This window comes from Equus przewalskii, chromosome 9 (assembly GCF_037783145.1).
Source record: "Equus przewalskii isolate Varuska chromosome 9, EquPr2, whole genome shotgun sequence".
NCBI classification, from domain to species: Eukaryota; Metazoa; Chordata; class Mammalia; order Perissodactyla; family Equidae; genus Equus; species Equus przewalskii.
Genome location: NC_091839.1, coordinates 65,548,336 through 65,573,753, shown reverse-complemented (window position 1 = coordinate 65,573,753; position 25,418 = coordinate 65,548,336). Strand labels below are relative to the sequence as shown.

At 35.4% G+C, this 25,418-nt stretch overlaps 1 protein-coding gene across 2 annotated transcripts in view; it reads left to right on the top strand.

The window, feature by feature from the left end:
- The window catches only part of GOPC (golgi associated PDZ and coiled-coil motif containing), a 46,903-nt gene extending 21,825 nt beyond the window's left edge, over positions 1 to 25,078 (top strand). Inside the window, exons 2-9 of one of the 2 annotated variants that reach the window (XM_008517912.2) lie at positions 5,006 to 5,170; positions 6,744 to 6,767; positions 9,667 to 9,842; positions 10,861 to 11,026; positions 13,424 to 13,519; positions 15,137 to 15,301; positions 17,446 to 17,626; positions 20,679 to 25,078. In XM_008517912.2, coding sequence (XP_008516134.1) covers positions 5,006 to 5,170; positions 6,744 to 6,767; positions 9,667 to 9,842; positions 10,861 to 11,026; positions 13,424 to 13,519; positions 15,137 to 15,301; positions 17,446 to 17,626; positions 20,679 to 20,806 — 1,101 coding nt within the window. In that variant the 3' untranslated portion in view covers positions 20,807 to 25,078. The remainder of the gene's footprint in view (positions 1 to 5,005; positions 5,171 to 6,743; positions 6,768 to 9,666; positions 9,843 to 10,860; positions 11,027 to 13,423; positions 13,520 to 15,136; positions 15,302 to 17,445; positions 17,627 to 20,678) is intronic. The other variant, XM_008517918.2, reaches the window with a different exon arrangement.
- Positions 25,079 to 25,418: the final 340 nt, after the last annotated feature.

Genomic DNA, 25,418 nt, shown 5'->3' with positions numbered 1-25,418 from the left:
CTCAATAAAAAACAAATTACCAACCAGTTCACTCTTAACAAAAAAACCTATCAACAAAATTTTCCTGTAATAACACAGGATTGAATCTGCATATTGAAAGAGTACACATGGACCTAGAATGGTTAACACCAAGCTATATTTTAGTAAAATACTGGGCTTTAAAAATAAAGCAGACAAAAGACCAAATCACTTACAAGAGAAAGAAAAGATTAGGGTTGGATATCTCAATAGCAGCATTTCATACCAGAAGGCAATGGAGCAACATATTTAAAATACTCAAGGAAAGAAAATGTGAGCTAAAGATTTGATATTCAGCCAAACTGACTTCAGGTATAAAGACTATAAATAAATAGTTATGAACATGCCAGAAATTAGGGAATATCGTTATGAGACCTTTCTGAGAAATCTAGCAGACAAGAGAATGAGCTGAAGTCATCGGAACAGCTTTGGTAAAATGTCTCTTCTAGTGAAACTAAGACTATTGGAGTTACAGATGACAAAATACTATTTAAATGTTATGTGCTGTATGCCCTGCAATACAAATACAGAGCAACTATCAATGGGATAAAAGAGTGTTTTAAAAGTAGGGTAAGCTTGTAGGTGTATAATTGCTCATAGTTATTAGCTGGAAATAGATAACACTTTATTAAATGCTGGAGAGGAGTGAGGGAAGGGTGAAGAAAATGTTACTAGCTAATTTCATGACTGTTGATAGCAGGGATGATATCTTAAATACAATCTAAAGAGGAAATTAAGGATATTTTCTAAAAGTAATTATTAGAACAAATGTACAAAGCTTCCAGAATAATAAAATATATGTATTTTAAAAGCTAGCGAAGAACAGTGAAGATTTTACGTGTGTATGTGCTATATACAACTATAACATGAAAAATATGATGAAAGGTTAAAAATAAATAGGCAAAATTATACCAGGTAAATGCAAATAAAATGAAAGCAGAGGTTGCAAACTCGATAACAGAGAAAGTAGAATTCAAGCCAGAAAGCTTTTAGTGTGAGGAGGAAACTATTGACATATTGAGCTACATTAAAATTAAGCAGTCTGTTCATCAAAGGACACCGTTAAGAAAGTTAAAAGACAAACCACAGAATGGGAGAGAGTATTTGTAATTCATACCCACCAAAGGAGTTCATAAGAATATGTGTGTATGTCTGTGTGTGTGTGTGGGTGGAAAGAAAGAAAGAGTGAACTCCTATAAGTCAATAAGAAAAAAAATAGACAATCCTGGGGCTGGCCCCGTGGCTGAATGGTTAAGTTCACGCACTCCGCTGCAGGTGCCCCAGTGTTTTGTTGGTTCGAATCCTGGGCGCGGATGTGGCACTGCTCATCAAACCACGCTGAGGCAGCGTCCCACATACCACAACTAGAAGGACCCACAACAAAGAATATACAACTATGTACCGGGGGGTTTTGGGGAGAAAAAAGGAAAAAATAAAATCTTAAAAAAAGAAAATAGACAACCCTGTATAAAAATAGCCAAGAGACTTGAATAGACACTTCACAACAAAAGAGAATATCCAATGGTCAATAAACATATGAAAAGGATGTCAACCTTATTAGTGATCAAGCAAGTTTAATTAAAACTACAACAAAATGCTACTACAGACAGAACCCAACTTACGATAGTTTGACTTATGATTTTTCAACTTTACAATGGTATGACAGTGATACGCATTCAGGAGAAACCACACTTGGAATTTTTATCCTTTTCTGGCTAGTGATGTGCCGTAGGATACTCTCCAGTGATGCTGATGCTGGGCAGCAGCAGCGAGGGTAAATGACCAGTTCACTTAGAACCATTCTATACCCATCCAACCATTCTTTTTCATTTTTGGTACAGTATTTGATAAATTATAGGAGATATTTAATACCTTATTATAAAATAGAGTTTGTGTTAGATGATTTTTCCCAACTGTAGGCTAATGTCAGTGTTCTGGCCATGTTCAAGGTAGGCTAGGCTAAGCTATGATGTTCAGTAGGTTAGGTGTATTAAATGCATTTCCATTTTCAGTATTTGCAACTTAGGATGGGTTTATCGGGTTGTAACCCCATAGTAAGTTGAGGAAGAGCTGTACATTCCTGCCAGAATGGCTAAAATTAAAAAGCTGACAATGCCAAGTGAAGACAAGGATGTGAAGCTATCAGAGTTCTCATACATGGTGGGCATGTCAGTTGCTACCATCACTTGGAAAATTAGCCTTTTCTACTGAGGTTTAACATATTCATACTCCAACCCAGAAGTTTCCCTCCTAATATATACTTAACAGAACTGTATTCAGTATGTACCAAAAGACAGGTTCATAGCAACATCAGTTTAATTGTCAAAAACTGGAAACAGCACAAATGTCCATGAAAACTAGAATGAGACTGATAAATTGTATGTTAATTTAGTGAATACTGTATAGCAGTGAAAATGCATGAACTGCAGCTGTACAAAACATGAATGAATTTCATAAACATACTCTTGAGGTAAAAGCCAGAGGTAAATGAATGCATACTCTATGACTCTGTTTATATAACATTCAAAAACAGGCAAAACTGTCTATGGTGTTAGAATTGAGGGTATGACTCTGAAGGTTTCCTTTGTGGATGGAAGTGGAGGTAGTGACTGGGAGGAGGTCACAAGGAGAGTCCTAAGGAGCCAGTACTACCCTATTTCTTTATCTGGGTGGTAGTTAAATAGATATGTTTATTTTCTGTAATTCATTATATATGTATTTCTCTATTGTAAGTTACACATGAATAAAAAAGTTGTAAAAAAGGAATGAAGTTCTTCTGATATGGAGTGATCTCCAGGAAGTAAAAAAAAGTAAGATGCAGGACAGTTGTTAATATTATGAAACATTTTGATTTGGTTTATAACATGCAACTTCATTTTTTATACCTCTCATGATGTCCCTGACTGGTTATTACCCAAGCCACAATCTTTGGCCATCTGCTTTCCCTTAAACTTGGTCTTAGCATATTAGTTCACATCTCTGTGCTCCTAGTCCCAATTTATCACTTGTTTATTTATTTCAACATTCTATGGGATAGTTTCTATTGGTTATATCATAGTTGACACAAAAATCAACATGTCTAAAACTTAAACTTGTTGTCTCTTTTTCTCAACTCTAAATTAGCTACTATCCTAATCTTACTATTTCCATCCATGGCTTTACTGTTCTCTAAACTTGAAATATTTGAGTTATTGTTGACCTAATCGTCCACTGAACATCCAGTCTGTAAGTGTTGCTGACACTTTCCTTTCAGCATTGTTAAGCGCTTTATTTCCGTTTACAAAGTTACCATGGATAACATGTCATTTATAAAGCTACAATAGGGTGTTGCTGGTGTTCCTGTCTTCACCTCCTTACCTGTAAATGTTGTGTTGTTAAAATGTTATTGAGAGAAAATGTTCCAAACTTATATAGTGATGATGCTTGCACAACTCTATGAATACTCTAAAAACCCTACTGAATTGTACACTTTTAAAAGAATGAATTTTATGGTATGTGAATTGTATCTCAATAAAGCTGTTATTGAAAACAAAAACTAAAGTGCCATTGAGAGCATGTGTTGATTTCCTATCAGATTAAATCTCAGTTTTGGTTCATCATCCAAAGCCGTTCATTGTATCCGTTCTCTTTCCTACCCAGTCTTGTCCAGCCTATCAATGTATCATTCCTCTAGGTAGTCTAGTCTCCTTGATAATACCATCTTCATGTTCTAGTAAATGTTTCATATGCAGGATTAATAATCTTACAATAGTCAAAGCCATGGATATTATGCCTTTTTTAAAATTAGGGAAACTTGAATGGAGACAGTGATTTATCTGGAATCACAGGGTTAGTATTTGAATTCATCTCAAATTAAAGATATTTGTTGAGCATCTTTTATGTGCTAGGCAGTGATTGGTGCAGTTGGAATACAGAGAGATAATCCAATCCTGTAGTCCCTGTACTCAAGAATTTACCTAAGATGCTTCTAGTCTCTCTCTGCTTCTGCTAGTCATCTTCCCATCTCTAGACTGCTTTACTACTTCTGTTTTGTCCTTCTGTCATTTAACTTTAAAGCCCTTTTAAACTCTTTTCCTCACTAACCCTCTTTACACCTTACTTTAATTTGAATTCCTTGGGACCGTGCCAATTCTATATATATCTGTAACTTGCCACATTTTTCTTTAGCTGGTTCACATGCATATTTATCACCTCAGTTGATATGAAAGTTCTCAAGGGCATATATAATTATCTATAATTTAAAAGATATTTTCCACAGTTTCTTTCTCATTGTGCCAGCATAGTTCTGGGCCCCAGATGCTTAGTAAAATTATGTTGAATTAAATAGAACGCTAAGGCTTGGTCTTGATCTTTAATCTGCCAGCTACTTGGGAAAATGAAACACACACAAGGGGCACATCCTGTCCCTTCAAATTGAATGGGTGACTGGTTCTGTTACACTGTAACAGTTAACTGTATGTCAGATTTACCTCTGGTCTTTAGGCCCAGTATAGCCTCAGTAGCTTATACCTTAGCACCTAAAATAACTTTGCTAGAGAGTGGTTGGGCTGATTTGGGCTGGTATTCTCTGGGGTGAAGACAGAGCACCGCTTATTGGCCTCTCCTCTAATATACTATTACTGTTAGTGGACCACTATAGCACATATTGTCTCTACAAGATGATAAACTATCCCATACCTGTGTATTTTCATGAACTTTGTAGATAAAGGTGAAGCAGAAAAGTCTCGAAGTGAGCAAAGTAAAATGGAAGAAGCATTCTGTGTTATTAGAAGATGTTTTATCATAGAGTTCTCTTGCCACTCAAATATCTTACTCATACTATTGACTTGTCAGTTTGGGTGGATATCCTATAGCTCCGTCAAATAGTGGTCTTCTCGTATTCATCTATTCATTTTAAAGGTGTTGTCCCTATGTCATTCTTGAATAATAATTGTTAGAATCAAAGAAAATTAAGCATACTTACTGTTTTTTATTGTTGTTTCATAAGGCGCAGTTGGTGGATCTGAAATCTGAACTGACAGAGACGCAAGCAGAGAAGGTCGTACTGGAGAAAGAAGTTCACAATCAGCTTTTACAGTTGCACTCCGTTCAGCTTCAGCTTCATGCTAAGACAGGTCAAAGTGTTGACTCTGGTACCATTAAGGCAAAATTGGTAAGTAATTTAGAGGGTGACATATACTTAGATGTATTTTAGATGATGAAGAGGACAATTTTTAATGAAGCTTTTTAATTATAAAAGGTACTATGTGCACATGGTGGGAAATTTAGAAAAATAACAGGAAATGTACAGATCAATGTGACCATTAGCAGTCTTATCCCCTACAGGTGAATATTGATAATATCAATAAACAACTGATACTTAGCATAAGATTTTTCCTATTTAAAAATACATGTATAGATATATTTAAAAGATGTTTATTATAACATAAATAGTTTTTTCCCTACTGTATCATTAGGATTAACTTCAGCTGCATATAACAGAAATTCCAACTAACAGTGGGATTATTTTTGAATAGTACAAGTTATTTTCTTTCATTTTCTTTCTTCTCTTAAAGAAGCCCTGAGACAGGCAGTCCAGAGGTGATATGGCAGCTCCACAGGTGTCAGGGATCCAGGTTCCTTTTGTTGTGCTCTGCCATTTTAGCCCATGGTTTCTTTTCTCGGGATTTCTTCATGTCTATATTCTAGGCAGGAAGAAGGAACATCTAAGGGAAGTGCAAAAGGATGCTTCCCAGCTGCATTAGCCTTCTTTAAAGAACTTTTCATGACATCTTCCGTAACAAATTTTGGCAACCAATTTAGCCATCTCATTGGCTGTCCCTAGCTGCATGTCAGTCGCATGGCCACCTCCAGTAAAATTGGAGTTCTGTTAATCAGGAAGAAGGGGAAAATGGAGTTGGGTGCCAACCACTGGCTTGTTTTTTCTTTTGCTGTTAACATACTATAAGTATTTTCCCTGCCACTGAGCACTTTCTAATGTTGGCATAATGTTTCATTGTATAAATTTTCTGTAATTAACCAGTGCCCTCTTAATCCATATAGGTTGTATAAAAAGAAATGTTTTTGTAACTCATTTCGGTTCTACCTCATGTGTATTGAGTGTGTACCACGTGCCAGACACCTGTTAGCTCCTGGGGACATGGCAATAAGTAAGACAGATACAGCTTGGGAGAGGCAGGAGGTGGAACGATGTTGATGATGAGAGTAATACATTTTTAAGTTTGACTGGTTTTCAGTTAATTCCATTTGATTGGTTTAGTTAGTTTCTAATACTGGTATGTTAAAATTGATTTAAATGAATATTTACATTCTCCTAAAGTCCTTTTAAATTCTGAAATCCTATGAATCTAAGTTAGTAGTGTTTTTTTTAATTGAAATGAGTCAAGATTCCTAACTGCTTCTTTGGAGTATTTGATGTTAACATTTAGAAACAATGTACATTTTCACTAGAGAAGAATTTATCTGAAGTTTTAATAGTAGATTTGAAACAGGCTGCTACAGTGGAGAGACATTGAATCAGGTAGGTTAATTAATTCTGATAAAACAAAATATTTTAATCGAATATTGTCTACTTGCTTATGGATTTGTAAATATATTTGTTCTAACAAACTTTACCCAAATGGTAATTCAACATATGAGAATTTTCCTTGTAATGATTATACCACTAGATAAATTCTTTTGTTTGATATTTTTCTAATTATAAAACTTTTTTCTTATATCTTAAGTCTGTCCCCTCTGTGGAGGAGCTGGTAAGTATGCCGTTTCTGTTTTGCTTTAATATGTCATGCTGATGTCTTCTTAGTGTTTTATTTGCATATTACATGTTGTCACTTTGTATTTGAAAATGATGTTGATGACAATTTTTTATTGTGTCAATACCTGAGAAGTTAAGAGGGTGGCCCATTGCTCTTTTCTCACTACACGTAGTTAAAAGATTTTTCTTTTGTTTGTGATTTGTAGCCATTATTTGTGGATAATCAGTTTTTGACTTCTGAGCCTTGTAACTTGCTCAAACCTCTACTTCGGAAGAGCAATTGGTTTTCCCACTCTAGTGTTGTGAACATATATTAAACAGGCCTAGTTTGTTCTTCCTTTCCCCAGAGAAAGAATGTGCATGTTGGTTTCTTATTCATCCACTGCATGTGTTTTAACTTTTCAGCAGTCTTGAGAATAATTGTGTGGGCTTTGAAACAACTGAATTTTGAAACCCATTATCAGAAATTATTTTAGAAAATAACGGTATATAAATTCTTAATTTTACCACTACCACAACCTAACCAGGTTCCATTTTGTCATATGGCTTTCCTCCTTTTGAAAATATACTATTTGGATATCTGAATACGAAATGAACTTCTTGGCTTTTACCTAATAATAAACAGGTTAAAAAAAGGTTTTTTCTTTAAATCTAGAAGTGATTAACTTCAGTTTTCTTAGTCCTGTTCTTGCTTGCATCTGTTAATTTCAGGCCTGAGAATTTTTCAGATTCGTTAGGGGTTTGAATTATTAAAGCAAAGTGATGGCTTAATGTGTCTCTCGTATTTCATAAGTATTATCTAAATAGCTCATTAAAGTAATTGTAAATAGGTAATCCTCAACATAAAGTTTATTTGGCCCATAAACCAAAGAATTCTTGGTCTTCTAGGGACTCTTTTTCTGAAACAGATAGCATTAACCACAATAAATGTCATAAAAAAGAATTTTGTTCATCTTATCCAAACTGTGGTTTCTTTTGGAACTGATACCTGCCCTTTCAGGAAATAGGTTCTGAAATAAATTGAAATTTTAATAATTCCAAAGTTGTTGTAAAAGGAGGATTCTAGATTATTAGTTCTTCAAACTCCTTTAAAACAGTATCTAGAAATTATGTTCTAATGGTTATAATTTTTTTACAGAAGTTGAAAAAGCCTGCTAATTAATCTTCCTTCTTTTACATACATATCACATTTTTGATCAAAGAAGTGATAAATATATCCGACATTTGGTAGTTGTCATTCATTTTAGCTTGTATATTATTGTTTTGTTTTTAAGATTGTGATGCTCACTGCCTTGTATTTGAAGATGTTATATATTGACGTTTAAATGTCATATATTGATGTATGGTTGTCAAAGCAGTTAATTTAGTACCAAGTATAGTTAAATTACCAAAACAGTTAATTAGTACCAAAGTATATTCCATGAATTGCTAAAAGTTTGCTTAAGTTTGTTTCCCAGCTTCTTAATATCCAGAATTAAAAGAGAAATAATTACAACGATCAGTACCCATGCAATAGTAACAATATCATTTGCCATTTGCTCAAGGGAAACAATTTTTCCTGTTGCTAAGGTAGATCTTGAAATCTCATAAAGGGGACACGGCAGTATAGTGAACATTGCCTTCCACATCTTGTCAACAAATATAACCATATTTTCACAGGGTTTATATATTCCATAATTTAATGAGTCAGTAAGAGCACTCTCTGACTTACAGAACAGTAAAAGCAGTTTTACTTAGGATACATACAAGTTTGCAGTGTTTGGATGGTTTTCTTGATCCAAAAATGACCCTTAAAATATCTTCTGGGGCCCTTATGCAACTCTCAGAAGGGTTTTGTTGGGCCATACAATTTGTGTGTGTGTGTGTAAATTCAAATTTGATTGACCTTAGGCAGGATTTTGTACCTTCCATTTTCCACTCTACTTTGTCCTGTATCCGCCTATCTGTCCTGTCCTTGGATCCTGAAGGCATTTACATTTATAACCCTTATGATAAAAATTTAATGGCAAAGATCTTGAGGTTATATTCTCTGGCTAACACCTGTTAATTCACATATATGGACTATCTACCAAGCGGTGTATAGGATGGCATCCTTTTATGAGAGCTGAAATGGATGTGCATCCTTCCTCATAGTAGGCAGGTGAGGTTGATATTTTCCTCAGAAAACAGTTCTTCATTCATTTTAACTTATGGACGAATAGATGAGCCAGATCCCAGTGTTCAGTGCTAATTGACACCGTAGATACGCTTATCTATAGAAGTGCATAATGTGTGAAAGTTTTAATGCAGATGTTACCAGCATTTTTCCATGACCATAAAGGTTTTTTTAAAATTAGAATATCTTTTCTAATTTAAGCTTTGTAAGTTTCTTGTAGTCCTCTATTGTAGTCCTCTAAAATCTGTTAACTATAGAATGTAACTCTATATAGCTGAATGGTTTTGTCTTGCTCTATATAATTGTTGCATTAAAGCTAATTAAATGTTTGGGCGCAACCACCAGAGTGATTATTTTTATTTTCTTTTACTTTCTTGAGTCATTTTTAGAAAATAGAGAGCAGATGCAATTATTCATTGAAGCCACTCCTGTTAGTATGTGTTAGCATGAGCTTAACAAAGACCACTTCTCTTAGTATCTTCAGTATCAAGATACCCCAAAACATGCAATTGCCTTATCTAGAAGTGGTTTGAACACCTTTAGGTGCTAGTTAAAAAAGAACGGGGTCCAGATCTTTGTGTTCCATTTTACAGAAATGAAATGGTAATTTTTATCATATGCTTTCATTGTTGGTATCATAGACTGTGCGCTTTTGTGTATTTTAAGGAACCTGGTCTATTGCTAAGGAGTCTTAAAAGTATTATTGTTACATTATCTTTCTTTTAAAAAATTACAATAGGAGAGAGAACTTGAAGCAAACAAAAAAGAAAAAATGAAAGAAGCTCAACTTGAAGCTGAAGTGAAGTTGTTGAGAAAGGAGAACGAAGCCCTTCGTAGACATATAGCTGTTCTCCAGGCTGAAGTCTATGGGGCAAGACTGGCTGCCAAGTACTTGGATAAGGAACTGGCAGGAAGGTCTGTAAACATAGTACCACTTGTCCTCTTAGCTGACGCATTGGATCTTTAATGAAGTTGGCTCTTATCTGTCGTGATAAATTAGTCTTTACCGTAAGAATTATTTTACAGTTGGCTATAGCTTACTGTTGTTAACGAAGTTAATATTGGTAGGGTTATATATTGCAGATTTATTTAGTCACACTAAATAAGTATTTCTGGTGTGCACACACACGCACTTTGATGGTAACTTGCTGTGAAATGGTGACAACTCTAGAGCTGCATTTTCAGCCGTTCCTGGCCTTGACACCGGAACAGATGATGTTCACGTGGACAGCTCGACTTCCATAAGGAATTCTTTCTCTGATCACTGAAACCCAATGTTTCTTGCCCCTCAAAAACATGTTGGAATGACAGTCATTTTATCAAAGTAGAGTTCTGTTTGCATTAATTTTTTATAGTGAATTATTCATGAACTTTGGTAATTTATTATTAGTATTCAATAATTTTCTGCTCATTGTTTTAATGTCACATTAAGAACTGATGTGGAGCAAATAAAAATGATATATATCCTGTTGAAGTGCACATTTTCTAATAACTTTTACCACATTTAAAATAATCATTTTATAAAAAGAAACTATCATTAGAAGAAATGTTTTTGTACAGTTAGCCTCATCTAAAGACTAGTATCCAATAATACCTGAGTTTGATAACCTACCTTGATTGCATGCCAAACAGGAAAGACGTTAATTGACATTAGTCTCACAAATTATTCTTTAGATGTATTTGAATTAACTATATGATTAAAGAAGGTCTCATTTCCTCTTTTTTTTTAAACTAGTTATCCCTTGAAGACATCTGTCATTTTCAGAGTTTTCATGTTTACAAAGCTGAGAGACATCAGAAAGTTCCTGAGTATTAGTTTTATTATCGCCTTAGATTTATGCAAAAGCTACTTTTGTTTAGTGATTCTTCTGAATTACCTCTATAGTATGCCTAATGAAAAACTAACTGAATTAACTCTTTTCCCGATATGAAGGGTCCAACAAATACAATTACTAGGACGAGATATGAAGGGACCTGCTCACGATAAGCTTTGGAACCAGCTGGAAGCTGAAATACATTTACATCGTCACAAAACGGTCATCAGAGCCTGCAGAGGACGGAATGACCTGAAACGACCGATGCAAGCACCCCCAGGCCACGTACGTTGGCTTTATTACTGTTCTCACTCAGCCTCTTCCTTCTTTCTTTAGTCAGAAGTCTTCCCTATTTTTTTTATTCTAGTGCTATTTAAAACCTTTATTTAAAAAGTGAAAGTGGGATTAAACTTATTTAAAACAGACACATATTTAAAGTTTCCACAACCCATAGCTCTTTACAGAATTACTAATGCCCTGAAAGTGATATTTCTGAAGACAGGTGAACTGTTGCTAGCAAATGCATATTGCTAGTACTTTGGCTCAAAATTCAGAATTTTCCTGGATCATGATTAGGCATGTTTAAATTTATTTAAAGTTTAGCAGAAAGTGTGGTCATACTGATAAATTGGCCAATATTTTGGGTAGTTCTTTAAGGGAATTTTTGGTAACTAGATTCAAATATAGTTTCTGAACTAGCATTTACACCTGTTTGGTCTTGAATTAAGATGGAATTTGAGATCTGTGTCCAGTTGTCTGCTTCTGGTAGCCATCATTGTACAGGAGCTTTCCTTTCTATCTGGATAAAGCTTTATAAAATTTCATTACAACAGCTGCTTGATAATACAGACTTTAATATAATAAAAGCGTGTCTAACTCCTACCCAGTGGTTTACATATCGTAGTACCAGATAAAGGATGGCCTTAAATAGTAAAATTATTTGTTGCCTCGGCAAAGATTATTGTAAGAAGAATTGATATATAGATGGAGTTGGTAGGAGAGAAGTGGGAATTGCAATAAATCTTTATTCCATTGTCTTCTTTGAAACATTGGTGGTCCCCGTTAACTTCTAGGCAGTGGCCAGCTGGCAAAAGTTATTTTATGCTAAATAAAGGAGTATGAGCCTTAACCTGATAATCATGGGATTTTAAAATAAAATGGTGGACTTAATAAGATTTAACATTATTTTGACCATTACTTTGGTATAGTGAAGAAGATATTTTGGAAGAAGGCCTAATTGGAGTCGAGGTACATTAGACAGATACTAGAGAAATCCAAGGAGAAAGTGATGAGAGCAGGGGAAGTGCATTTGAGAGGAAGGACAGGTTTGAGAGGATTAGAATCAATAGGACTTGGTGTCTAACTGCTTTTGCTTAAATAGGTGAGTGAGAATTAAGAGTCTAGGTTTTTGGTTTGGGCAACTGGGTGAAATGATAAAGCAAATAGATTGATAAAGCAAATAGAAGAAAAGGTAGGTTTTGGAGAAAAGATGTTGAGATAGTTTTAGACATGTAAGTGTTTGAAGTCCCAGTGGGACAGCCAAGATATATCCAGTTGGCTATATGACTCTCAAATTCAAGAGAGAAGTCTGAGTTGAAGAAATATTAGGGAAATCATCCATCTCTTGTAACTGAAACCATGGAATTGATTAAGTCACCCAGGGAAAGTATATAGAAAGTGAAAAGAACAGGAGGCCAAGGATGGAAAGAAACTTTTATGGAGTAAGGGAAAGAAGTGGATTACCAAAGGAAGAAGCCTGAGATGGAGCTGTTAGATACAGGCCATCCTGGAAAGTAGTGTAATAGAAACCAAGGAAAAAAGAGTTTCAAGGAGGGATTAGTGAACAGTATCAACTTTCTGCAAGGTTCAAGTAGGGTAGTGACTAAATAAAGTATTCATTGGATATTGCCATACTGGTTACCAGTGACTGTGGAGAAGACAATTTCAGTGGAGCAAGTTGGGGCAAAACCCTAATTATGGTGACTGGAGAAATGAATGTGGGAGCCAGGGAAGTAGATGTAGTTAGGATTAACTTTGTGTGGAGGTTAAGGAAAGATGGAGGGGGGATAGTAGCTAAAGAAGATGGGGGATGATTGAAGGGTTTTTGTTTTGTTTTGTGTTTGTACATGGTCAGTATTTTAAAGCTGGAAGAGGCTTAGAATTTATTTATATGCTGAACAGGGAAAGAGTAAAGCTACCAGAGAAAGAATTATTGACGGCACAAGGTCCTTTATTTAAGAGGTAGACATCATACCTCAAGGGAATGAAGAAGTAATTAATGATCCAGTTGGCAATTTATGTTTCAATCCTACGAATCAGTTAAAATGGATGTAGATCTTTAAGATACTTTCTAGTGAAGATGAACAGTTACCCCCTTTTATTTCTTGGAGATAGTTGTTCATCAATTCCTGGCGATAGTTTCTTTTGTAATGTCCTACAATTTAAAAAGAGAGGTATTAGTATTAAAGAAATGAACAAAAGGGTAAGAAAATCATCTATACATTTCACTGTATTAACAGAACAACTATTTTTGCTTTTCTATCTGTTACTGTCTTTATACTGTGTATCAATTCCAGGAAATTAATAAAGATTTCTAGAAGCAAATTACATAGCATGGGTTTATTCTATTTGGTATATTATTTAAATAGTACTAATTTTCCTTCTTTTTTCCCCCCAAATAAGGATCAAGACTCTTTAAAGAAAAGCCAAGGTGTTGGTCCAATTAGAAAAGTTCTCCTCCTTAAGGAAGATCACGAAGGCCTCGGCATTTCAATTACAGTAAGAAGTAGTGCTCCCAGTCTCCTTTGCTACAGTTACCTAGTATAATCCTGCTTCTTTCTTGGACATCATTGGCAAGCAAAGTATTCTGGATATATTTTCTAAATAACTAAATTTATTCCCATGGGCACCAATGCTTTCGTGTAAACTTTTTTTTGTATGTAAATCTTCCTAATAACTGTGATATATTACTCTAGTAATAGTATTACTGTAGTAGAGGTATTGCGTTAGTAAGCATAGTTTACATTTTCATTATGACTCAGGTCATAGTTCTGTCCCATATCCTGTGATCCCTGCAGGAGCCTTTGAGAATGGATGTGACTATTTTCTTCCATGTTAAATGGCCCCAGATTGTATTGTTCTTTTCTCTATAGCATGTGTTATCTTCCTCTTGTCTCATTTCTTTGCTGTCAGATTTCACTGGCCCTTGGGTCCAAGTATTCTTCCTTTTTAAATTTGATACCTTCACAAACAGTTGTCTTGGGCAGCATTCCTGAGAGCAATCTGTTATAAAGTACATGTATTTGGAGTCATTTTGCTGTTGTTGAGAGCTGTGTTCCAGATGAATGGATACGATGGCTTTACTCTAATTTTCATTGGGTAATACTTAGGCATTACCTAAGGTCATTTGCTTTCTGGTATTGCTTAATGTAGGAATGTTTCTTATAATAAAAAGTTTATCTGATGGGTACTTATTGAACACCTACCTTTTTGAATGCACTGCCCTCAAAGAGCATAAATTTAGTAGGATAAATTATGTATATATGTATACATATATATATATATATATGTACTCGCACACATGCATGAATAACCATGGCACAAGCTAGAAAATGAAAGGTACCAAATACTGCATTTCATCATTTCTATGTTGTCTATTTTTTCACATTTTAACATCTCTTAAATTGAGATTCATCTTACAATCTTATAGTTATTTTTGTGGTACATAAAATAATGGTGTTTTTATCTTTCATAGTGATTTAGATTTGATAAAAATCTGTTAGTGCTGTGGACTACTAATACATAAAATATTTTTATTTATGTTTAAAAGAGTTTAGCCAATTGTAGTTTTTTAGTTTTTCAGGGGTTTTTTTTTTTTGGCTCTGGAATGTGTTTTAGAAAAGCATATGTATGTTGTTAGTCATTTTAGTCAGAGGTAACTCATTGGTACTCCTAATAGTTAATTTACTAATACCTAAGTAGCAAATAAGATTTCACTCAGCATACACAGTATTGGTGCTTATTGAAATATATTTCTGGGGCCTGCCCTGTGGCCAAGTGGTTAAGTTTGCATACTCCACTTTGGCGGCCCAGGGTTTCACTGGTTCAGATCCTGGGCACGGACATGGCACCACTCATCAGGCCATGCTGAGGCGGGGTCCCACATGCCACAACTAGGAGGACCCACAATTAAAATATACAACTATGTACTGGAGGGATTTGGGAAGAAAAAGCAGAAAAAAAAAAAAAAGATGGCAACAGTTGTTAGCTCAGGTGGCAATCTTTAAAAAAAAAAAAGAAATATATTTCTAAGAAAATATTTTATTGTTAGAATAGTCTGTGACTATACAAAGAGTAAACTAATTTACTGCTTTTGTTTATTTGTTTTTTGGTTAGGGTGGGAAGGAACATGGCGTTCCAATTCTGATTTCTGAGATCCACCCTGGGCAACCTGCCGATAGATGTGGTGGGCTGCATGTTGGTGATGCTATTCTGGCTGTTAATGGAGTGAACCTAAGGGATACAAAGCATAAAGAAGCTGTAACCATTCTTTCCCAGCAGGTGAGTTCCCTTTACCTTTACGTAATTAAAAGTGGATCTGTCAATTGGTTCTTTTTGAATCTGTTGAATATTTTATACTTTCCTAGGAGGTTTCTCAAATACTGAAGTGTTTATATAAAGATACTAGTTTCCTTTGATTTGGGGCTTTTATCAAAGACATTCAGCCAGATTTACTGAAAAAGGAGACTTTATTTGTTCTTTTCCACAGCTGTGTAACTTTGAGCAGGTTACGTAAGTCCTCATCTGAGAGCAGTAAGGATTAAGTATGTTAATACGTATAAAGTGCTCAGAACAAGACCTGGCACTTAGAAAGCCAAACATCATTAGTGACTAAAGCACTGTACAAATATATTATAGAAAAAACAATGCTAGAAGTGTATTGATTTTATAGTCCTAAATGTTAGAACTGAAAGTTCCTTAGAAATCATTTAGCCCAACCCACTTACTCTAAATGAGTAAACAAAAGTTCTTAGAGATTAAATGATTTGCTCAAAGTCTCAGAGCAAATAAATTAGAGAGTTTGGATTCCTATCCAAGGGTCATATTTGTTATCCAGTGTCCTTAAGCTGTTTTGTTTTGTTTTTTCTTTCAAGAATAGGGTTAAGGGAATTCGAAAGACGGTGGTAGTACACTGAGATGTTTGTTGGATCATCAGTGTAGTATGCCAGTGTTGAGTTGAATTTCTGAGTTGGAAGTGAATTTCTAGCTCATTTGGTTCAACTCTACATGATGCATAAATCTCTACAGTATCGCTAATTAAATGATTGCATTTAAGGGAGGGTTTGTTGATGATAAAGCAGTCCATTCCATTGTTGTATATTCCTGATTTTGGAAAGCGCTTCCCTCTTATTAAGCCTAAAATCTGTGACTCCATGACAGCTACCCACAGACCGAATTCTGTCACCTAGAACTTTACTGAAGACTTCTGCGTTATCTGTCTCACCAAAATGATATTTTTAAAGCATTATCTGTTAAGGGAGATCTAAGAATGCAACCCTAGCCTCTTTAAGTTAGTGTTTTCTTAACCCAACTTTGCTGTCATCCAGTGGGGTAAGAGTGGGCGAACAGCAGCAGTGGTGGGCAGTCATGAAGTTTTAAGGAAATGCTAATAAGCACATATTAAAATTCTGAAGCATAACTTTAAACTGCTGGGAAAGAGGAGCACCAAAGAGACTAACTTAGTGAGGAGCAGTGAAAAGTGGCATGCTTTCTTCTGAGCAAAAGCAGGCCATAATTTTCAGAGTTGTAAATACCAGACTTGTGTGTAGTGATTATAGTCTCTTATAAAATGACAATTACAGCTTGGAATTTTTTTTAACGTAAAATAATCTGTAACTTTTCACTTGAACATGAAGTTGTTAAAGACTAACAGTACACATATTCCACGTGTAGTCCAGTGTGGTAGAAAGAGCAAAGAGCAAGGACTTCGGAGTCAGATTTCTATTTTTCTGTTTTTACTTGTTCATCGTATTGGAAGTTACCTGCTCTCTCCAGGTCTCACTCAGGTTTGTCATTCATGTAAAAGAGACTACAATAGGGTTATTCTGAGGATTGAAGGATATAATTTTGCACAATAAATAAAGGAATTTCTGTAGAATATTACTGAACATAATACCTTGATTAACACTATGTCTGGTACTCAGTGAAAGTTAAGGAACAAAACCCATTCAGTAGGACACCAGACATCATTGTACAGGTTTCTTGAATTAGTCAAGGAAGAGTTTATGCGATGCCATTAAGTGCAACTTTAATATCTGACTATTTAGATGATTTGCTGAATTGCTGTGTAAAGTACAAAATGGCAAAATGACTTTTAAACAGAACATTGGTTCCAAAAATTCTGTAAATTGAATAGTTAACATCCTTTTTTATTTTAGGTCTATTAACAAAAATATTGTGATCAGTAGAAAGAACTATTGTAATATTAAAAAGAAATTACTTGTAGAGAGGATTCGTGGGGTTGATCTGGACACTTCTGAAACTTCTAAGTTCTCCTCTATCTCTTGAGATTCTAGAATTTCATTATTTGTTGTCTTGAAAGGAGCTACATCTGAGGTCTGACTACTTCTCCCCAGCCCAAAGAATTTGGCTTTTTAATTACAATGTTAATAACTTGACTTCCTCATTTTCTTTCCCCATTTTAGAGAGGAGAGATTGAATTTGAAGTAGTTTATGTGGCTCCTGAAGTGGATTCTGATGATGAAAATGTGGAGTATGAAGATGAGAGTGGACATCGTTACCGGCTGTACCTTGATGAGTTAGAGGGAGGTAGTAATCCTGGTGCTAGCTGCAAAGACACAAGCGGGGAAATCAAAGCGTTACAAGGTAAAAATCACTCTAAAAGTTATTATTAATTATTTACTATTAATAAACTTTTAAAATATAAAAGCCTGAGATGTTCTCAGTAACACTGGTTTAATGATTCACTAACAGAATGCATGGCTTTCCCTTGCTTATACTTTTATTGTACGCTGGTAACTATGCCAGAATTTTATTTACATGTAAGTTTTCCTAGATTCATCTTGAGCTTTAAGACAAGTACGTTACTTGAACTACAAGTGATCCTTGAAAAATAAGTAAAATTCAAGTTTTGTAGACTCTGAAAAAAGACCAACAATACCTTTTAGAGTAGATATATCCTAATGTCATCTTACTGTCTTAATGAAAATTCTTCTGTCATAATACAATGATTTATTAACTAAATATGAGTAAGTGATTAGACTGTTGTCTGTGATTGTTTTTAGAATCAGTATATATGATCTTGAGGAGTTTTGGTTTGGTTCGTTTGCTATCATTTATGCATATTTTAAAGAAAAATTGTTGCACTTTCTTTTACATAGAGCAAAGGTTCTTAAATTGTGATCCGTGGACTTCTGGGTCCCTGAAACCTTTCCGGAGCTTCATGAAGTCAAAACTTTTCATAATACTACTAAAACGTTTCTCTTTTTTTGCTGTGTTGATATTTGTACTGACAGTGCAAAAGCAATGGGGGTAAAACTACTGGTGCCTTAGTACGAATCAAGGCAGTGACACCACTGCACTTACGACACTTCTGTACTAGTGACGCCACTGTACCGGTACTCTTTGTTTTCTTCCTTGCCGTCCACTCAGAGTAAAAGAAGAAGAAAATGCCAGTTTCACTTAAGAATATCCTTGTTGCAATAGTAAAAACTGTTCCTTTTATTAAATCTTGATCCTTGAGTGCATGTTTTTTATATTCTGTGTGATGAGATGGGAAGTATGCATAAAGCACTTACTCTGCATGCTGACCTACGATGCTCGTCTTGAGGAAAAATACTTCAGTGATTAAGTTGCTAGCTGAACTAGCCATGTCTTTCATGGAAGGCAATTTTTACTTGAAAGAATGACAAGTTATGGTTATTCATGCTGTTTGGCAGCCATTTTCTTTAAAATGAACAAAGCGAGTCCATCACTTCAAGGAAAACAAGTGGCAATACGGTTATGCACTGCATAACATTTCAGTCAACGATGGACCACGTATACAATGGTGTCCCAGAACGTTAATACCATATAGCATAGGTGTGTAGTGGGCTGTACCATCTAGGTTTGTGTAAGAACACTGTGATGTTTACACAATGACAAGATCACCTAATGACGCATTTCTCAGAATGAATCTTTGTTATTAAGCAATGAATGACTATTGCCAGTGATGAAATGTGAGCTTTCAAGTGAAAATTAGAATTTTGTAACATGCATCAACCACCATGAGCTTGACAGCTTCCCAACACTTAAAGAACTTTTCTAATAAGATTGCTGGTGATATTAATGAATGCGATATTTGATATGGTAAAAGGAAATGTGTCAGTTTTTGGAATTGCTACATAACTGAGTGATCTTATGGTTTTCAAATGAGCAGTGCATGATGTTATAAAATCCTTTATGGGTAAAAGAGCCATTCAGAGTGCAGGATAAACAAATGGATTTTAATGTAACAGAGTGTGAAAAGTTAATTGATAGGGGTTTCAAATTCTATATTGTCAAATTTTGGTATAATACCAAAGAAGAATATTGACAGTTATTTGAAAAGGCTGTTAAACTACTCTTTCCTCTTCCAACTACATATCTGTGTGAAGGTGAACTTTCTTCATACACTTGTAGCAGCTTCAGCAGAAGCAATTGTGAGAATCCAGCTATCTTCTGTAAAGCCAGACATTAAGGATCTTTGCAAAATTGTAAAATAATACTACTCTTCAGACTAAATTTTTTGGAAAATAGAGTTATTTTCACTAAGCAAATATGTTATTTATGTTAACATTTATTGGGTTTATTGTCATTTTTAACGAATAAATTTTTTTAGATTTCTGTTTTAATTACTAATATGGCAAATATCAGTAACCCACATAACATTAATAACCCACACGAACAGAAGCTTTTTGGAGTCCTCAGTACTTACTAAGAGTGTAAGGGCATTCTGAGACCAAGAAGTTCGAGAACTTCTGGGATAGAGTTTTATAGTGAATGGATGAACTTTTACCCTTTTGGTAAGCCTGTATGTTATGAATTATCTACACAAAGACATTATTATTAAAGCAATGATTGCTCTCCCCATGTATCTTGAACAAAACCATTGTGGCAGGATGTCAAAACCTTACACTGTTGGGCTGTTCTCCCTATGATCTCATTGTCTTTCACCCTTTGTGCTATTTTCTGTCAGGACTAGAAAGCTTGTGCCCTCCTTTTTTGCAGCTGAGGCTAAAAGACTTCTCTGTCACCTATGTAAATTGCAGACCACTTAAAATGTGACTCAAATAACCAAAAATGTATATACTCTTAGGATATTATTATTAACTGACTCAGATCACAAAAAATAAATCCTTTGGTTATTGTTTAGCCCATGTCCATACTTCATAGCTCACTAAACAGATGACATGGTCAACTCTCATTTACTTGTAAGCCTATTATCTATTCTGTAGATTAACCAAAATTAGTTTTAAATTTTATCTGGACATTGTCTTGCCAACAAACTAGAATTTTAGCGATAAACTAGTATGTGCCTCAGTGAAATGAAGTTAAATAATCTGAAAGCAAAATGTAAAAGAAAATCAATTTATAGTTCACTAGCAGTTTTTGTAAGTATTGACTGAATTTTATGATTGTGTGTATCGATTCTAAGTTTCATGGAAAATATGCTGGGAAATTTTATACAATTTTTAGATAGGTCCAATAGATAATATTAACAAATCCATCCAATGTTTGTTATCTGCTATAAGAAGGAAGTACTTGATTAATCTAGGGCCCGTTATTTGCCTTATATTACTATCATTAATTATAGTGGGCCTGCCTTTGTGTTTGCTCAATAAAATTGTGACTTTTTTTTTAGACGTAGAGAATGTCTGCTTTGTTCTCTTTCTTTCAGGATTTAATAAGAAGGCAGTAACTGATGGACATGAAAACGGCGACCTAGGAACTTCCAGTGAAACCTCACTAGAAGACAGTGCTTCTAAGTTAGACGATCCGCACAGTCCGTATCAGAGAAAATCTTAAATTGACTGTCCCCCCTGCAAGGTTGTGAATGAGACTGTTCTGAGTTTGGGGCATTAGGGAAGATGGTGACAGACTACACAAGATCAAGGGAGGCTGTTTGTTGCCTAAATGAAAGGCGGGTACCTCAGGGCTTCACGTGAGCAATTCTAGATGCATAAAACTCCCTGTTTTCTGCGGTATACGGTAATTAGCTATTGCATGTAAAGCAATTTTGATTTCCTGAAAATTGTAAAGCGCCAAAGCATGAGTTTCCCAAAGGGATATTACTAGGCTCTTAAGTACCAGGTGAAGCACTACTGTTTTGTTTGGTTCCTTTCCACTTAGTAGAAGGACAGTGCTAACTGGAATATAAGAAATAGCCTTTAAATACAAGAGAATAAATGAATTCATATTATATATTGCAGAATGTTAAGTGCAGTGTTTCAAAGGACAGAACTTGACTCAATGAATTGCAGAAAAGTAGGCTTGACTTAATTTTTTTTTAAACTGAAAGAATGGTTTTAGGTTTTTTTTTAATTTATTGTGCATCCTGATATCTAAATCAGTTCTTAATCATTTCTTGTAATGAGTTTGCCTTTCAGCTTTATTCAGTGCAGTACGGAGCAGTTTTCTTTAAGGAATCCTTTATCAATCAATGCTGCACTAGAAATAGTTTTCAAAAAGTTGTTGTACGTCGTACTTTCCTGGTTTTTAAAGAAATGCAAATGAGGGTAAAATATCTGTTCACAATTATGTTGATCTGTGTGCATGGTTATTGGAGCATCACGTGATTACTGTTTAGTCTCAAAGCTTTTTTTTTTTCTGGGATCCACGAAAGACAGTTTTACACATTTTGAGTTGTTCACAAAGTTTGTCTTGTTGTGATAGTCCTGGCACTTAAAGATACATTTTTCTGGCAGTAAAAGCTTAAATTTATTACTATGTCAACAAAATACGTTACATTCAAACAGCAGTTTTTTCTCAGAGTAACTGATTTGCCAATCATCTCAAAAGCTGAGGCACTGGTCATCAAGACAGGGGAAGACATTTTGATACAGTAATTGCTTTGGTTGGGCGTTTCACGTCAGTGTGATGTGTGACTAAAGCGCTTTTCATATGCAAACTACAGACGTGCTCCATCTCTTATCCCAGGATGCAGCATAGAGTGCCTGCCCTCTTATCTGCAGGCCCCTGAACCCAGCTGGGGAGTAAAACATTGCATTTAAAGAGGTGATAGTTTTGCCAATATCACTGTTTTATTAAAGGTTACACATATTAGGGGATATTAAGTGGGGAAAACCTACAAGGCTTTTAGAGTATTATCAGTATCTTCATTTCTAATACTCAGATGTTATGTGACATAAAACACATCTTCTTGTCTTTCCTAGGTGCACTATATATTTGTTCATAGGTAAATCTATAAAATGTATATACTTTATTTGGTGGTTTTGCTATTTATGAATTTTTGTTTTAACTTTTGCTCATTTATGGCTTGTTTGGGGTGGGGTTTTGTTCATCTGTATATCACCATGTTAATTTGTGATAGAGATGCAATTCATAGTGTATGTTGTTATGATATTAAAATGCCTTAGTGTAACGTTGCCTCTAAGCAAAAGCTAGTGTATAATTGTACAACTGACTGAGCAAGCTACATGTTACTGTTTGCTCCTGACAGGCTAGGCCTCTTAAAAGAAAAAAGTATTTTTTTCTTTCTGCATTCCCCCTACTCCAGACACATACCCCATGCATGACATGAGATCTGCAAACTGGATTTTAGCCGGTGTATTCATTTACTCAAAAAAATGTCCATGGTAGCATATCTGAAACTTTTTTGTTGTGACTTGGACCGTATTATAAAACACAGATGGGATGGGATGACCTTGGCATTTTTTCAGAGAATATCCTTTATTTACTATGACTGAATCCTTAGGAAATACTAGCTAAAAACCTTTTGATTTTCAAGAACTATCTAATGAGTCTATAAAGAGTTTTTTAGAGCCTTGAATTGGCATTTCTGTGAGGATGCTGTGTAATACAAAGGAATGTATAAGATGTGATATAAACTCCTTGCGAGGGCTGATTAGCAGAATGAATAGTTTTCCAGGTAGTTTAAAATTGTACAGGTCTGTTGCCTTTCCTTCCTGCTTCGCCTTGGTTCGCAGGCCTGTGCAAGAGCAGTGTTGGTCAGAGGGTCCTGTGAGCTGCCTGGTCGGTGTTCAGAAAGGACCCAGTTCAAAGTTCCTTTCAGAATATATGGCTTTTGGGGGATAAACTAAGAATTATAGACTTTTTCCAAAGGACTGAATGAGAAGCAGTTTTTATATTTTCACACTTATAGGAAAGAAACTCATAACACTCAGGTTTCTAGGACAAAACCAAACAGATCAGGAGAGAACTGTTGCAAAGCCATTACAGTTAAAAAGTAAAAAGAAAAATACACAAATGCATACATAAACAGAATAGCTGAGGAAAACTTTCAGTAGAGTGTGAGGGTTGTGTGTATGTGTGTATTTACATTTTAACCTCTACAGTTCTCTTCTACAATATCTCTTGTGAATGAGATGGAAAAACAACATTTGAGTTAGGAGACTTGTTAAAATAGATTTAAAGAAGATGAAAATTTTTTGAGTCTCAGTAATTATAACTGAACAATTGCCAAAAATTAGCACAGCTTGTCCTTGGTGTTGGTTTTATTCCCCCAACAGTGGACTTATTTTGTGTTCGTGTTTAGAAATGAAATATATTGATTCACGTGTAAGTTGCACATTATTTGACATCTCCATTATGTAATCCACTATTCCACCTATCCAGTCTTCCACTTAGGGTCAGCCTCAGATCTATAGGATTTATGACAAATGTATTATATCTAGTTGAGTTGAGTTGAGTTTAATATTTTTTTATTAGCTTGTAAATAAAGTTGGCATCTTCTACATTAAAATGGTATTGATCTCATTAAAAAAATAAACATTTCACGTTTCTTTCACATTAAATATTTTGGTTTATTATTTATTTCCATAGCTTCTGTTATTTGTACCAACATGTCAAAAAGTCCATGCAAAGGCTGAACCTAGTTACTATAGTGGAACATCTTTTTTTTGGTAGGAATTAACTGTTTGATCTTGGGATCTGTTTAATATGAGTTAGCTAAAAACATGTGGGTTGGCAGGAGCTGCCAGAGCAACTGTGGGACCAATTCTGTGTTGAAACTTAGCAGATGGCAGAAACCCTGGTCACCTTAGGTTAGTTTTTTGTTACAAATATTGATGGCCAATGTTATCTATGAGGATAATGTTGATAAAAATTAGAAGATGAAACCTTAGATACTATGTAAGAGGATGTTCTTCAGTTTTGTCATCTAAGCATATATAATTTAGAAGTTCCCAAATTATTTGTAAAATAAGTTTTAGAAGCATCTGTAAACATTGTTCAGTCTCTTTGCATCAGAAGTTTTACATATTGTCATTTATAGTCAGCCTAAGAACTAGGTGTAAAATGTTTAGGAATACCTTAAGGTATTTGAAGTCAATCAGGAAGATAAACTTACAAATGGTATTTTACTCTAAGTATTAATTAATATAAATCATATTTCAGAAAATTACCTGCCGTGAACATTTAGAAATACTTATTTTTTGTCATGGACTGACCTTGGTTTAGCCCTAATACAATGTGCTGTCTTGGTGTCAGTTTAAAGTCCCCACTCCATGAAGCAATTTGGAAAAGTCTTTTTCCAGAAGTCACTTGCATAGGATATTGTTCAATTTATGAAATGTAAACGATTATTTGATTTTCATTGTTAATCAGTGTTCTGTTTTCGGTGGCTTTATAACTATTTTTAACTGAAAGGTATTGCAAATTACCATTGCTGTTGGTGCTAAATATTTGTTGGATAGCAGGTCTTCAGGCGTATTTCGAGAGCTATAACCACTGTTGTGAGTGTCTCAGATCTCCAGCAGGAGGGAGCATAACTGACTGAAGGAAGGCCCGGTGGCTGCACTCTGAAATCCGTCCCTGTGTCAACACAGAGGCTCCGCTTCTCACGCTGCTGCCAGCCAACGACTGCTCGTGACGAGGATGTTATGACTCCTGACTTGGGCTTGGGGCCTCCCTGACGGTCTTGCCAGACTCCTTTAGGATTACGTTATAGTCTAAGATGCTTTCACTGGACCTTCCACCTTTCATTCACCTGAGGTCATACCTGTGTCAGGATCTGGTTGCCTCCCAGCCTCCCACCAACCCCAGCCCCCTCCCAATTTTCCCTCACCAGCGTTGCCCTAATAAATGTCATACCACTGATCTCTTCTTGGTCTTGGCGCCTGCTTCTTAGAGAACCCAGACTAACACAAGTGGACCTGGAGTGACATCTGACGAAACAGGTTAATAGGAGATTAGGAACTGGCTCATCCCACACTCAATGGGTGAAGAGGATGACATCCTGGTCAGTAAGTGGGGTACATATGGTCCTTAGCACAAGCTCATGGCTCAGTTACTAAATATTTCACAGATGGTGTGCAGAAAAGAGGTAACACAGCAGGCTTGAAACTGTTTCCCTCAGAAAGACCTGCTTAAAAGGTTCGCCTTTGACCAGTGTCCAGCAGTTTGGATTTGGGGAGTGTTCCCCCGATTTCCTAGCTGT